The sequence below is a fragment of the Diplotaxodon limnothrissa genome, linkage group LG7 (assembly GCF_057381915.1).
Source record: "Diplotaxodon limnothrissa isolate DT_005_m linkage group LG7, D_limnothrissa_male_GT1.1, whole genome shotgun sequence".
Classification (NCBI taxonomy): Eukaryota; Metazoa; Chordata; class Actinopteri; order Cichliformes; family Cichlidae; genus Diplotaxodon; species Diplotaxodon limnothrissa.
In genome coordinates, this window is record NC_140602.1 from 28721139 (window position 1) to 28738187 (window position 17049).

Genomic DNA, 17049 nt, shown 5'->3' on the forward strand with positions numbered 1-17049 from the left:
TTAGGGATTGGCCAGTTCATCTGATGTGACAGAAGGAGGCAGGCTGTCCAAGGCTCCCATCTCTGTAATGTTGCACAAACAGAACAGACAGAACATCAATACTGAGACATAATAGGCAGAAAGTTGTTTTTCATTTTATCATACCTCTGTTTGTTTGCACTCAGCAGACACTCTATTAGATTCACCTTGCTAACTGCCTTAATTCTTTGTGGCATTGAATCATCAAGGTATTATCCTGAGATTTTGGACATGACAAGAAAATTTTGACATGATTTTATCACATGAAGGATCTGGTGACTGTTCAGTGAACTCATTGTCATGTTCAAGAAATCAGTTTGAGGTGAGTTTGTGAGATGGCACGCTATCCTGTTAGAGGATCAGTACACTGTTGGTAACATAGGGATGGACATGGTCATTAACAATATGATCAGTTGGTACCATTCTGCCAAGACATACAGCTTGAACCTTCAGCACAAGCCTGGATGGATTCACATTTTCATGTTGTAGATGCAGAATTCAACAGGCCAACTTGTGCATCACTGAGTTCCTGCAATGTAACTGGCTGATTAGAAATACTGCACTAGCAGTCAGCTGAACAGTCTCTGACATGGTAATAATACTATCAGTATACATGGCTATACAGGATCCCTGCCAGGTTTGATCTGATGATAAACTTGTATGTTTTATTGTATGATTAGATTAAACAATTTTCAATATTATCACACCTCTAGATGTCATAAAGTCAAATATGCAACATTACATTTTCACATTTAGTTTTGTGCATGGGGTAATTTGTGTGCTAATTCAATAGAAAATGAAGATTCTATCACTGAAAGAATATTTCCATGTTTAACAAATGGACCGATATACAGACCTGAAAAAGTTCGCTAATCAAACTTTGGTGTGCTTTTAAGAGTTTGTCGTTGCAGTGACTTCTGTATGCAGACCTGTATTATTTTGTTCATGAACTCCCCTCGCTTTCAAATAAGTGAGAAGCATTACCTTTAAGTTTGAGGTATGACAAGAAGTCAATGACAGTGTGGATAATTTCTTCATCTGCTATTCTCAGGGCGCCTGTGGAGGTACATCAAGAATGACAGGTTGAAATGGCAGGAGCTCTGATATACACAGATCATACAGAGAAATGAAATTCTCTCAGATACTAAGGTTTACGATACAAGTAGGAGTATTAGATTTAAACAAAGCATCAGTTGTGAACTCATGAACAAAGGTTAATGGGAATGAAACATGAAGGCTACTGAATTCCATACAAAGTAGATGTGTCTAAGCTTTCTTTAAAAAAAAACAAAACGTAAAAATGTAAAACATTTCACCTTCCAATGATCCTAGTTTGACTAGCCCTCACACTCTGTGATTATTGCTTTCAGCCTTAGTCCATCGCAGTGGAAATGTTTCGCTGCTGAAAACCAGTGAAGATTTCTACAACAGTAATTTAAAGGCTTGATGAATGGAAAATCTTTATGACACTTTATGACGCGGTGAAAGGAGAGAGATCGCTTTAATTTTGGTATGCTTTAAAAGATGTCTTCTTTTTTTTTAGATTAAACGGTACAAGCACTGCTTGTCTTGTTTTTGCTGTTATTTGTTTTTGTTAGATTTCTTTATTCAGTGTTTTAGATAAATGATCATAAAACACATAAAACATTTCCAGAGTTTCCAAAATATAAACTAGCATTTTTTTTGTAAAAGACACAAAATATTAAATAATACATCAATAAATAATCTGGGGTATTATTTTGTTTAGGAACTTGAGGCTTTATTGCACTGTTTCCCTTTAAAATATATGTGGCTCCTCTTCTTTTGGGCTATTTAAAGGACTTAAATGACTACAAGTTCCTATTTTCTTCAAGGCATTTTAGGTCTCCCCCTCTACCATCTCCTTCCTCAGTGTTCCTTATACATTAAAGGTAGCTAATCAACATGACAGCTATACATAAAACAGTAATAAAAGCAAAACATTCAGTATATCAAATTAAATTAACCAAGAAGATACATCATAAAATACCTTTTGATTATTGTTAAATAACACTCGAAATAAAATATCTTCTTTAAGAGGAAGAAAGATTGTCCTGTTTCTTTGTGAGACATACAGACCTGTTCTGAAGTCCTCCTCCTGGCCTATGTCCCTCTTCCCAGCCAGACCCGGCTTGTCTCCTAGTCTCGTGTGTCCATGTAGTCCATCTAGTCCATCTGGATAATGAGGAGTGATCGCAGTTGATGCGCTCATACAAACATCAGATGGCCCAACTAAGCATTTAATTAATTCATTCCCATTATCAGCTCAGTTCACTAGAAATTCAGCAATTTTAACATTTTGGTAAATGTGATTTATGTGTAATTTTCATGTACTTACAATAATAATAATCCTTTTCAGCTGCTTAATTTTTTAATATACTGGCTGTGACATTTAATTTTCTGTTTGATTAAGGTGAAAATGACAATTGACAAAGTAAAAATAATATGGAGTAAATGGTTAAAGTTTTGTGTATGTAACAGAAAATACGTACAAATATCCCACTGGTTTAGAGGCATCATACAACAGACACACACACATACACAGTGCACACCGCTACCTGATTCCTGTAAGAAGTTCTAAAGGACATTGTTCACACGTCACACAGTTTCAGCATGATATTTGGTTTGTAATTGTTTGGTTCACTTTCCAAACTCGTACAGACCACCTGCAGGGCTTGGCTCATGGAATTGCAGTAAGTAGAGGTTTGATGGAAGGAATAGAAAAAGCACACTTGTTGAACGGCAGTTTTAACAGACAAGTAAATGCACTGAAACACTAGTGATGATGAAAATCAACATAAAAAAACAGGCAAGCAGAGGGTTTTACTTAGCCATGGTAGTGTGCTGTAGACTGTCGGTGTGTCTCCACATTTACATTTTAATTTGTTTTTTATGTGCCTAAAGAGCAGGTTGAGGTAGCATGTGCAGAGTTCAGTGGCCTCCGGTTAAAATTGTAAATTAAAAATATTTGCATTTCCTTTTTTTCATTTGCTTTAATTACTAATCATACTCTTCCCAATTCCAATAATAACGGTAACTGTACTATTGTACTACATAGTATTCTTAAGCTAGACCAATAATTAAAAATGTTATTGTGATATTTTGAAATTAAAGAACAGACAGCAACCTGACTGAGATTTGTAGTTTAACATGTGAAGCTCACATGAGTTGAATACATTATATTGGCTCATATTTGTATTTGAAGAATGGAAAACATGTACAGTATCAGGCCAGTTTGTCTCACTTTGCAACATTACTCACCAGCTACGTGTTGTTACAGTGAGCTCACATACTTCAGTGCTGTCATTTACTCTGAGTGGTTTTTACATGTGACAATTGTTTGACTCTAATTGGGGGCTTCGTCATTAGCTAAAGTAGTCCTTGAACTAATACCCCCTGTTCTCTTTGTGTGCTTTTAAAAGTCTAGCTAAAGTTTTACATGTGAGACCCTGGCATGAAAAAATAAGGTATTTTAATGATGTTTGCCATCCAGGGTAAAAAGGTCCTATTGGATCTACCTTGTGTTTTGATCTTTACATACAATCTTTTATCAGCAAATTGTTAATAAAATAAATTGGTAGCATGACTTGAAAATATTTTTGATAATATTAAAAAATGTAAAACTTCTAAATTAAGTTACTGGGCTATCAGCTCTTTGTCAGCTGTACTGCTATTTCGGATATCACAGTGAAAACTCTGTGTTAGTCAGTGCTACATCTTCTCTGCAGTGAACGTGACGATAGTCTTCTAAACGATCGTATTTTCTTCCCATTCTGTCAACACGATGCATCTGGAGTGTAATCCTCCAAAGTCTCAAAAATGCTGTATGCTAAACCTTCCTTAACTCATTCTTGAGGTCATCAATGCGTTACTTGGCTCAAAGCACAGACAGAATTGCAACATTTGTATACATAAGCAAAGAAACAAAAGCAGCTAAAAGGTGTGATGTTTAAACAGAGCAATTCCTGGTGACCCCAAGGCCCTGCAGCAGCTGTATGTTTCTATCTTACATTGAGTGACCAGCTCGTCTCTGCCTCTGGCACTGGGAGAATCCTTTATCTGAATTAGGTGATCAATACGACCTGAAACACAGGATGAGGCAGGAGCAACCTTTACCTGGGCTTCACACACACACACACACACACACACACACACACACACACACACACACACACACACACACACGCACACGCACACGCACACACACACACACACACAAACACACACACGCATGCACACAAAGGGACAACATTCTTCAGGGTTCCTGCCCTGGAATGACTCAAACTCCAGCTGGTAAGAATATATACCTTGACACACAGAACTGGATACCCAACAGTCACTCATGATAATCTTTGAATAACACTAAATTAGCATTGGGCCATTTCACCACATACTATTAATGAGGCTTTTGTAAACAACGTTACTGGAACAACCACAAAACAATATGCGCTGGTGTGTGCATGTAAGCTTCTGTGTGTGTGTGTGTGTGTGTGTGTGTGTGTGTGTGTGTGTGTGTGTGTGTGTGTGTGTGTGTGTATACACTTACGGGGCCCTAACAAGTAGCCAGCGCTGTTCATAGTCCAGCCTCGCTTTTCTTTTGCCTGCAAGATATGAAGATGGATACAATAAGCAGCTAAAGGACAAGGAGACAGTTTTAATGAGTTTTTGATGTGTAAATCTAAGAGCATTTTTCTTAAATGTAAAACATCCTTATTGTCATGGTCTGTAGGCTTGTCATATGCCTGCAGGGAGTTTGTGTATTTTACTTTCCTAGTAAATTTCTGAATATGTTTTTTTCCCCCTTAGTTTTCTTACATGTGGATTCTTAATGTGGGTTTATTTAGGGTCTCTTGGAAATCATGGAATCATGGGTTGGTTCCTTGAATTGAATTTAACCTCACCTGCATCTCTGTGTTACATGTTGTAGCGTCTGCTATTGGGAAGTTTGAGCTCTTGGATTTGGTCATGGTCTGTATGGTTTCATTGTGAATCTGTGATTTTAGCTTGTTTTGTCTTCATTCACTTGAATATTTGAACTTTTTACTACTAATATACTCACATATACACATTTTATTTTTGTGATTGGCTGCTTAAAAATTTTGTTGTAAACTAAAATAGATTACTTTATAATGATATTTGATATCATTTTGACATTTCTATTAGTCTCTGTTGTCTTTATGTCTTTATTGGTACATTGATTCTTGGCACCTAAATTTAAGTGGGAGGTTAACATTAACGTTGTACTGAATTTTGAACTGCTTACCGCAACAACTAGCCCGATGGTCTCGGAAAGAGTTGCACAAAAGATGAGCGACATGCAAAATATCCCAAAGCCCCTCTGCATCTGAGAAAGAAAAAAACACAATATTAACATGACAACAAAACTATTTGAAAGCATGCCTTTAAAGGCTACAAAAACTGTAACTTACCTTTGATGTGACTTCCTTCAGTCTGGTTCACGTTGCAGTCAGCAGCAGAAGTTGCCTGGCGTGTGGAGCACTGGATGAAAAGCGGACTCCAGCCACCTTTTATTGTGATTTCAGCCCGACCCTCCTGCTCTCTTTTCACGTCAGCAGCCCCTCCTGCACACAGCATGGGCAGGTCACGAACAGAACGCATTATGAAATTCAATAATATCACATAATGCTATCATCAGATTTTCTTTGTTGCCCTCAGAGACTAGGCATTGAATTGCTGTATTTTTCTGTCCTAATCTGATATGCGACTGTGACTGCTTATTGCACGAGCTTCATGTACAGGCGGTCAATAAAAAAATCTACTTGCCAGTTTTTCAGGATTTGTTGTCATTTTTTTTTTAATTTCATGAAAAAATTCATCTTTGTTGCTCTCACTGCTTTTAGGTCTGATTTTATGAAGCACTTAATTTTGACAAATTATATTTTAACAGAGCAGTAGTGCCGATTTATTAAAGGTATAAAAATAATAACAACCTGCAACGGCGTTTACAGTCATGCCATTTACAGTCCAAAGTAAAGTCACAACCCAAAGGATTTACAAAGAGTGTAGTGAGCAGAAGTGTACAAGTAGATCACTTTTAAGGATGTTTCAGCCTTAGTGTGTCACAGTTATAATTTACATTTACCTCGGAGTCATTGAAAGTCATGTCCCTTGCAAATAAGAATCTTTGTTTGCACTGTTGTTAAGTTATCCTGTAACAACAGTGTTCTTCAAAGCTCACCATATGTTGTCCATGCTCTGAAACCCGTGTAGATGTCATTTTTCTTTTATTATAATTTTATTTTGTAAAACTGTTATAAAGAGTCTCCATCAAATCAATAAAGGAATATAACGTAAGGAAGAAGAAAGAAGATCAATAACACTGAAAATCTTTTTACACAATAATTCTTCATTTGGCTGCATCAGGGTTTGATTTAAGCACAGGTTCAGTTTTTCTTTATAGATCAGGGTGGCAGTTTATACGCCCTGCAGCAGATACAGGAGCCATCCTTGCCTCTCTCTTTCTTTTTAAATGACCTTGCAAATGACGAAATGTCCATATTAAAGAACAGAAACAGACAAAAAGTTTACATGAAAAAGTATTTCATGTAAACTGATAATAACTTGATATGAAATTGACTCACTAAATTCACCATGTCAGGTTAGTTCAAAACATTATTATGCTTTTAAAACTTATTTTGCAGATTTTTTTTTTAATAGTAATTTTTAATTAAATAGTTGATTAATTACCTTTTGTTTGTTTTTTGCTGTTCACTAATGCAAAGGTGAAAGTGTACTTAGAGTATAGGAGTTTTTGTAAAGGTTTGTGACTTGAAGGTTTTCTCAGCTTTTTCCTGTCTAACATCTAACTGGAAATCCTTTCCAGATGTGGATAAGAATACACTCGATTTTTTAAAAAACAAGCTTAAACCATTCATCTCCTATATCCCGTTGAAACTCTTTGCATCCCACTGTTCTGAATTCATATATAAATGTGTCCTGTTTGTATTGTGCAGCAACACGTTGACAAGAAACTTCTTTTGTTAAACAGGGTAATATTTCTTTTTTAAGAAAATGCCCCGTTCATTCTCCTTATTCTCCTGGCCTTGGTCAGCAGTTAGAATAATTAAATATCAAATAATTAAATAGCTCAGCTGCTGGTAAAATCTCTGTGTATTAAATAAAATTCATAATGATGTCTGCATCAATCGATATTACTCATGTCATGGACATTTTTCATATTCTTAGTGTCAATTAATACAAAATATCCTACATGATCCAGTGTGATATAGTTCTGCTCAGTTACAGCCAAAATATTCTTCAGTAAGCTGCTGTGCTATTTTGCTCATTGGACCTGTGTAAGGATCCACTGAAGCGCTGCAATTAGACTCATTTTTAAAGCATTCAATTTGTTTGCTTTGCAGAGATGTGCCTTGGGAAGAAAATAAACGGATGGGATTAAAATATATTTTGTTTGTTTTTTAATTAGTATCAGAGTAAGAATTCCTTCCAGCGTGGAGTCTAAGCATCATCTCCACTGGGCCCCACTTGAAAAGAAACATTGTTTCAATTTCACAGTTTTAGTCTTTAATGTGTGCTAATCATTCTGGCTTTCATTGCTGTTTAAGGAAGACTAACCTGATCTTCTATCTCATTATACTACAAATAAGAAGGTACATATTAAATAACATCAAATTCTCTTACAGTTATGTGGAAGACAATCTAGGTATCTAGGCAATTGAGACAGTAGATATGCAGGGCTGTACACTGCCAAAACATGAAAAAATTCCAGTATTACTATTTTGTAAGCACTGATCAAGACATAGACACACAGCATCTGGAGTGTGCTTTGGTGCATTGGTAGCTGAGATGTAGATCCTTTGTGTTGCAGGGTGAGGCCTTGGTCTTGTGCCACATCCTGTGGGTGCTTGTTCTGATTAATATCTGGGACGTTTGGGGCAGGATTAATGCCTTGAACTTGGAAAAAACTTCTTGAAGTGAAACTTTTATTTGTTTGAGATGTTTCAGTGATTAATACCATCTGTATATGAATGTTTACTATACCTCTTGGCTAGCTTGGGAACACTCTGGTATTCCCCTACAAAAGCTGGGAAGAGTGCCTGAGGAGAGAATGAAAGCAGTAGGGATCTCACACACTATTACACATCAAACTTTGGATGGGACCTTCCTGGAATTGAGACAGGTTGCACCTTTTAAGGTCAATAGTATCAGGCAAAATCATCAGTATTACCAGAATCGGGGCACCTGGTGATTATGATGGAGCAGAAACACAGTGGGACATGATCAAAGGAGAAATGGAAGGGAATCTAACATGTCAAATCAAAAGGGAAGCAACACTGAAAGGACAGAATATAGTGAGTATGTTAAAGTGAGAGGGTGAGAAAAAGGAAAAAAAAACATGAAAAAGATGTTTTAGGATTTACATACTGGACTGCACCATTGTTTCAGTCAGGAACTAATGTGCTCTTTATGTAGAGAACTCAAGTTCATAGATAGTCAGGTCCCTATGGAAATAAAAGCATGAAGGTCTTATTGCATCTGTTTCATTTATTATTTTAGTAAGTGAATTGTCTTTTGAGGACCTTAACATGCTCAAAAACTAATGAAATTTTGCACATACGTCAGGTCTGGTGAAAATTTATGTATTGTATTGGTTTGGCACATGGACGATTCAAAATGGCTCCCGAGCCATAATGAAGCTATAATGAAGTGTTACAGATTACACATGTGTAACATGCAAATGACAGACAAAAATATGTGTATGGCCTTATTTACCCAAACGCAACAGGAAGTCAGACATTTTGAATTGAAAATGGCTATTTTATCATTTCCATGCTTTTGCAAACTGCTCTTAGGGATTTTCTCAACACAGTCTAACTAACACAATCCCCACAGATACAGTGGCCAGAGAAGCAGAAGAACATCATATGAAGAAGGCCCTGAGTTAATGTGGTTATCCCAGCTGGATATTTGGATTGGCTGGGAAGGCACCTAAAGAAAGCTCCAGCTGAGCCAGGAGAGAAGGACAACTGCCGCCTCGGCGAAAACCCTTAGTGATCCCGTATGTGTCAGGAGTATCAGAACAGCTGATGCATTCTTTCCAGTTCCATAGCTCTCTTCAATAAATGTTGCAAACTGACTCCACAGCACCACGTAAAATCTTTTAGAAAGCAGCCCCTGTATTATGTTTGATCCGAGTCTGAAATTTGGCAGCCTTCTGTAATATCTTAAGATGCACAAAAAAGTCTCTTGGACTCCTAAATCCAACAGGTAATCAGGCATTTTGAATTTAATGTGTACATTTCGCGGCATTGTTAAAGCCTTAGGCTTTAAAAACAGGCACAATTCTGTCATAGAAATCAATGGACGAACACATAGTGGAAAACTTTTCTAAGGTCAGATTAACTGAAATTTGAAATTCTTTGGAGAAAAACTGCATGCCAAATCTTCTGGAATGAAGAGGAGCGGGGCCATCTGCATGACTAGGTGGCTGATTATATATAGCTGTGGCCATGGAAGTGATTGGAAAACCTGAATTAAATAATTTGAATGGGTGAGTGAATACTTTTTGTAATAGCGTGTCTTGGCTTTATTATACACTACCAGTCAAAGGTTTCTCGTTCAATGTTTTGTCTTTATTTTTACTACTTTCTACATTGTAGATACAAACAGAAGACATCAAATATGTGAAGCAAGATATATGGAATTATGTAGCAAACAATACATTGATAAATAACTAAATATGTTTTATATTTTAGATTCCTGAAAGTAGCCACCCCCTGCTTTGTTGACAGCACTACAAACCCTTCCCTTTTCTCAATGAGCTTCATGATGTAGTCACCTGAAATGGTTTTCATGACACAGGTGTCTTGTCAGCGTTCATTTGTGGAATGTCTTGCCTTCTTAATGGGGTTGGGACTAGTTGTGTTGTGCAGAAGTCAGCTGACAGGCTTATTTGACAACTGTTAGAATTCATATTATGACAAGAACCAATCAGCAAAGTAAAGAGAAATGACAGCCCATCATTACTTGAAGAACTGAAGGTCAGTCAGTCTGGAAAATTGCTAAAACTTTGAATGTGTCCCCAAGTGCAGTCGCAAAAACCATTAAGCCAGTTTTGTACAATAAAACTGGCTCACATGTGGACCACTCCAGGAAAAGGAAGACCAAGAGTCACCCCTGCTGCTGAGGATAAATTCATCTGAGTCGCCAGCCTCAGAAATCACAAGTTAACAGCACCTCAGGTTAGAGCCCAGATAAATGCCACACCGAGTTCCAGTAGCAGACTCATCTCTACATCCACTCTTCAGAGGAGACTGCACGAATCAGGCCTTTAGGGTCAAATAGCTGCTAAGAAACCACTACTAAAGAAAAGCAACAAGCAGCACAGATCTGTTTGGGCCCAGAAACACAAGGAATGGACATTAGACCAGTGGAAATCTGTGCTTTGGTCTGATGAGTCCAAATTTGAGATCTTTGGTTCCACCCGCTGTGTCTTTGTGCAACACAGAAAAGGTGAACAGATATTCTCTGCATGCATGGTTCCCACAGTGAAGCATGGAGGAGGAGGTGTGATGGTGCTTTGCTGGTGACAATGTTGGTCGATTTATTCAAAATTGAACGCACACTGAGCCAGCGTGGCTACCGCAGAATCCTGCAGCGACATGCCATCCCAACTAGTTTGCATTTAGTTGTATCATCATTTATTTTTGAACAGAACAATGACCCCAAACACTGTTTAAGGGCTATTTGACCAAGAAGGAGAGAGATGGAGTGCTGTGCCAGATGGCCTCCACAGTCACCTGACCTAAAACCAATCAAGATGGTTTGGGATGAGATGGACCGCAGAGTGAAGGCAAAAGGGCCGACAAGTGCTCAGCGTCTCAGGGAACTCCTTCAAGACTGTTGGAAAACCATTTCAAGTGATGACCTCATGAAGCTCATCGAGAGAATGCCAAGAGTGTGCAAAGCAGTAATCAAAGTTATGTGTTCATTTATAGTCAGAGGAGGGAAATAACGAAGTACAAATAATTTTCAGTTATCTGTATTTTACTTGAGTAGTTTTTTTTTCTGACTACTTTTTGCTTTTACTCCCTACATTTTTGAACAAATATCTGCACTTTCTATCCTCACATTTACAAAACAGGCTTGTAATTTTTGGTTTAATGCCTTTAGGTCAAGTTATTATTTCACGTCACGTCACTACTGGCTGACCTTTCAATTTCAGATTAAAATTAATTAGTTACTCATTGAGAAAAATTGTGTAACTTTTTAAAGAATTGTTTACCATAACATTGTAATAGTTAGTAGTTGCACTTGCAAGAATTTGGAGGAAATGAGGTATCTTGACATGTCATTTAAATAAACATGGAACATTTCAAGGTCTTGACTCTGAGTCTGACTCTAAGTCTTATATTTCAAGTTTATATTAAAGCTGGTACGATGATGGTCAACAGAGAGGAGGCCTGGATGCCACATTATTGTAGAGATGGATAGACTGAGATACAGTTGGTCTTCAAGCTAGTCCTCTGAACCAACTCTTCCTGTTCTGCTTTGTCTCAATATTGTCTTACTGTTGTCAATACAGACTACTGCTGTGACGGTCTGAATTAAGTTAGTCAGTCAGTTATGAGTAGATCTCTATACTGTAAACTATTTACCTGGCTGCATTCATATTGACCTGTCGTCAAACAGGGCCTGGTGTTATATTGTGTGAGATTTTTTTCTTTTAAATATAGCTACAACGTTGTCATCCCTATTTCTTTCAATTTTGTGTCCAAGGAATTAGAAGACATGAGTCACCCATCATTTCTGGTAATGTTAAAAAAGTGGTCTTGAGCAACAGTTCTCCAGGTTTGCTGTAAGAATAACCTCCATCCACCCCCATTCGTTTTCAACTCTGTCCTTATACCTGACCATTTTCAGGGATGTATTTATTTATTTATTTTGCTTGTTGAACAACTTGTGAATGAGCACATTTCTTCAGCTTCTAGTATAACTAGTGGTACCAAGATAACCAGGTCATTGTTAACTGGAGAACATTTGTAGTATAATGCAAGTCTTTGTTGGTTCATGTCTGTTATTGTCAGTAGTTATGACAACAGTAGTAATACCTAATGTTTCTGTTTGTGCCACCCTTTATCTTGTTTCCATGTTTATTGCTTTGTCCTGCAACAGTGTCACCAGACTTCACATTTCAAATGTTTTGCAAGAAACATTAATTCACAGATATTCTCATGGAAAATGTAGAAAAATACAAACATGACAAATGACAAGAATACAAACAAGGAAATTGCTAAGCAAGGAGAAAAAATACATAAGGACAGCAGTGTGATTTGAAGGGTACTTTATAGGCATGTAGCAGACCCCATTATAACCAACCCAGGAAAAGGAAAGTGAGGAAAAGACATTTTATTTCTTCCCTAATTCCCAATTATAAAGTGATAAGAGCTCAGGGGTGGGGGGCAACAGTGATCCAGTTTCATCTGCTTTGATATCTGTCTATGCTGTCCTCAGCATCAAAGGAGACCCAGCAGCAGTAGCAGAAGAAAAAAGAACAGACCTCTGTTTTTTGAGAATGAACAAAGATCTTGCTGTGACAAATAAGACAAGAATGTGACTAGCTATTACGGCACCATTGACAGGTCCAGGAAAAGGTAGTTGGAGAGAGGGCCACAATAGGACAGCCTCAGCATGATACAAAGACATGAACTGCAGAGCAAGTCACTCTACACTGGTTTTCATCCTGTAATTTGGAGTCTTAAAGGGAACGAGCCTTACCACATTAAAGTGTTTCAAAGTAGTTTTCAAGGCTTATTAGTGTCATGAAATAACTTCCCTTAAACCACATCTAATATTTAGTAAAGCATTAAAATATTGTTTCACTTGGCCATCTCTCTTTCTCTCTCTCTCTCTACATATATGTAGAGAGAGAGAGAGAGAGAGAGAGAGAGAGAGAGAGAGAGAGAGAATGAAAAGCTTCAGAAACTATAGATCAGTAATGCTTTTGTCTCTGCTGGTCTAAAAATAAGGCTCTGCTGGAAGCTTTGTTACTCACCTACACATGTTATCAGCATTTAGAGAGGCTGGGACCATCCTGGGATACACAACAATACCACACTTGAAATCCAGCAGATAGCTTAAGATTTAGTTACACACAGAAACAGCAGAAACCTCCGATTGAAATTCTATTTCTGTTGGATGACGAACATCTGTCACTAAGCAGTTTTATGCTCAGCCAGATCAAGGCCAAATCAGGACAGGTGCTGAATAATTTCTTCTTTCATTCATATTGCCTCTGTTACACATGATAAGAATGCACCATATACACTCACACTCATCTCACCAGTCATTCAAATGGTACTGACCCAATACATTTAGTCATGTAGACATGGTGTGTGTGTGTGTGTGTGTGTGTGTGTGTGTGTGTGTGTGTGTGTGTGTGTGTGTGTGTGTGTGTGTCAGGCAGGAGTGGGGAAAACAATGGAGGTAGAGTGAGTCTGTGGAGAAGGAGCGAGAGCGTTAGTCTAAGGATCATTAAGCAGTTGGGCTGAAATGGATTGCCATGAATTTGTACACCCTTAATATCTGCATATCTTCTACAGAGAAAATAATGCAGTTTTACAGTTTGATAAGAGGGGCACCTGAAATTCAACCATATATATTTAATTTGTTTTATATACTGGGATATTTATAACTGAGCTATTTGTATATATTTTTGTTACATTTTGTAACTTTTTAATATACTGTATTATTTCATTTAGTTTATTTAGTTATTGTTCTTACTGTCTTGGAGCAACTGTGACCACATAACTTCCTCGGAGATAAATAAAGTTTTCTGATTCTGATTTCATTTTCATAAACTGTATTCATTATCTTACTTCAGGTTTAGAGGGGAACAGAAATGGAAGATACTTGCAGGGGGAAGCAGACGTTGACCGGGAGGAGCTGAGGTGTGGGCAGGCAGGTGAGGGTTTGGTGAAGAGCGTCTTCCAGAGCTGTATCAGGAGTGTGAGTGGTGAACAGGAAATCCAACATGCTGAACAGGTAGATCTTTGAAAGCTTTGCCACTAGTGATGGGATTTCCGGTTCTTTTTAGAGAACCGGCTCCTCAGGTTGTTTTGTTGCTTTAAAACTAGAAATGTGTTTTGGAGTTTGTACGTGTTTTGTCTCTAGGGGCCACCGCATATATTTATATATAAACATATATAAATAAAACCACTTTTTTTACATTAGTAATTCCTTTTGTGCATAATTTTATATTATTGTTAATAATAAATTAATTAACTGAACTTCCAAAACAGAGCTACCTAGATCACTTAAATTACACAATTGAAAGCATGTGTGTATTGTTTGTGTATTTATACACAGGCACTAATATATATTCAAACAATTTAAAAAAATGTTAATTTACCTGTTACTACCACACACCAAATCCGGTCGTTGCTAATTGCTGGCTTGTGTAGCCACTAGGCAGTGTTGGTCAAGTTACTTGAAAAAAGTAATCAGTAACTAATTACTGATTACTTCCCCAAAAAGGTAATCCCATTACTTTACTGATTACTTATTTTCAAAAGTAATTAATTACTTAGTTACTTTTTAAAAACACGATTTACAATCTGAATAGGTGATAAAGCGATAGCTCTTTCAGCCCAATTCTACTTTTTCTGCATAATCCATCATACAAAATGTAATCAAATGGAAAAGTCTCTTTTTAAAACTTGTTTTATTAGTTTTAACCTTTTAACTTTATGCATCAAGCAAAAATTAAATTATATGCAACATTCTCTGACTTGAATAAATTAGTTTAACATTTAAACCTATTTTCTGCACATTCCAGCGCATAAAATAAAATATTTTTTGTGTTTACACTCAGTCTTTCAAATAGATGCAAGTAAAACACAGCAGAAAATAAATAAAGTCAAAGACTAGCGGTCCTGTTGCTCTATTTTCACCTGTAAAGCAGGAGTGGGGTAGGCGGAGGTTTACCCTGGTGCAGGTGTGCCGCAGCGGTCAGTGGAAGAATCCGCGAGTTTCTCTGTGAGTTTCCCATTACCTCGTAGCGCACTCGGTGCTTGCTTGGAAGTTTAGGGGTTTTTTTGCTGTAAAAAGAAGTTTCCTTCCCACGCACAACGGACGCTAATGTTTTTGTCACTTTTTATGGAATCAAACTCAAAGGTCAGTGCTTCCACGCTTTAAACGCTGCAGGCTCATACTCTCTCCCGCACTCGATATATGATCCATTGTTGATCTGCACACAGCTGTTGCCACGAACGTCGCACTCGCTTACGTCACTGTCATGAGACACTCTCGCAAAAAAATCATGGTTTTAGTAACGCAGTAACTCAGCGTTCCTACGGGAAAGTAACGGTAATCTAATTACCGTTTTTGCAATAGTAATCCCTTACTTTACTCGTTACTTGAGAAAAGTAATCAGATTACAGTAACACATTACTGCCCATCTCTGCCTCTAGGTAACAAAAGCTCAACACTGCCCCTAGCATCCTGGAGCACTTCTGTTGTCTTTTGTACGTGTTTTGAGTTTTTATGTGTTTTTACGTGTTTTGGAGTTTTTACGTGTTTTTATGTGTTTTTACATGTTTTGGAATTTGTACGTGCTTCAGGGTTCGTAGGTGATTTGAAGTTTGTATGTGCTTTGTCTTCCTGACAGCCTGATGGATGAAGCTGTCCTTCAGTCTGCTGGTCCTGGCCTGGAGACTCCGCAGTCTCCTCCCTGACGGCAGCAGCTTGAAGAAGCTTTGCATTGGGTGCGTGGGATCAGCCGCTATGCAAAGGGCTTTTTTAGTGAGACGGGTGCTGTAAATGTCCTGGAGGGAGGGGAGAGAGACACCAATGATCCTCTCTGCAGCTCTCACTATGCGTTGGAGGGTTCTATGACAGGACGCATTGCAGGCTCCAAACCACACAGTGATGCAGCTCGAGAGGATGCTCTCGATGGTGCCTCTGTAGAAAGTGTACATGATGGGGGCTGGTGCTCCTGCTCTTCTTAGTTTGCGGAGAAAGAAGAGACGCTGCTGTGATTTCTTGGCCAGTGCTGTGGTGTTGTACGTCCAGGAGAGATCCTCTGTGATGTGCACACCCAAGTACGAACCATGGCTATGCTTTCGCTCCTTACTTAGACCCACAAAATGGCGGATCGGGCCAAAATCCTTTCCACGCCCACCCCCGTGACATCACGCTCCAAAGCCCTATATATCCTCTTTGGTAGAAGAACGACCAAAGTCGACAACGGCCAAAGGGGAAAACCCCAGAGCAACCTACAAGGAAAAAATTGCCATTGGGCCACTTGCCCTAAACTCTAATATCCTGCAGTTCAAAGCCAGTATAATATTGTTGAAGAGGGGATTTAAATGACTTTGAACCTAGGATGGCTTGTTGGTGCTGGATGGGGTGGTCAGAGTATTTTAGAAACAGTTGATCTGCTGGGATTTTCCTACACAAGGGAGCCCATCTCTAAGATTTACAGAGAATAATCTGAAAAAGAAAATATCCAATGAGTGACCGTTCTCTGGGTGAAAAAAATCACTTGTTGATGCCAGAGGTCATAGCAGAATAGCCTGACTGCTTTGATCTGAAAGGAAAACAGTAGTATATCTGTGGTATAAACGACCCAAGGCATACAGCATTTTAGGCACATGAACATTTTATTTACATTGTTACATGTATGCTTGTGCAGTTCTAGTTGTCTCGCTCCAGTGCAGTACACATCTCTGTTGCCAGGTCCCGACATCCTAGGCATACAGGGGAGGCATGTTTAGATAATGAGAACAGCTGTGTGGGTCAGCCTCCTCTGACATCATACTCTGAACCCACCACTTGCCTGCAGCTTAGCCACCAACCACAACCTGTCACAATCACCTTACAACCAACATATGTGAAAGAGTATCTCTAAACTCACAACACACTGAGCTTTAAAGCAGATGGGCTACAGCAGAGAAGACCACACTGGGTGCAGGTAATGGTGTGGGAGTTATTTTCCTGGCACACTTTGGACTCCTTTGTACCAAATGAATG

General features: G+C 38.3%; 1 protein-coding gene across 3 annotated transcripts; it reads right to left on the minus strand.

Annotated features, from left to right (window-relative positions):
• Window positions 1-5380, minus strand: gal (galanin/GMAP prepropeptide). Of its 3 annotated transcripts, none has more exons than XM_085357843.1 (6): window positions 5300-5380; window positions 4583-4637; window positions 4047-4118; window positions 2116-2202; window positions 1003-1074; window positions 1-62 (listed from the first exon to the last, which is right to left on the minus strand). In XM_085357843.1, exons 1-6 carry the CDS (start codon window positions 5378-5380, stop codon window positions 1-3), a joined length of 429 nt encoding a protein of 142 aa, XP_085213969.1. The 3 variants fall into 3 exon arrangements, with proteins under 3 accessions (XP_085213969.1, XP_085213968.1, XP_085213970.1); XM_085357842.1 differs by having other exon boundaries at window positions 2116-2211; XM_085357844.1 differs by lacking the exon at window positions 4047-4118.
• Window positions 5381-17049: the final 11669 nt, after the last annotated feature.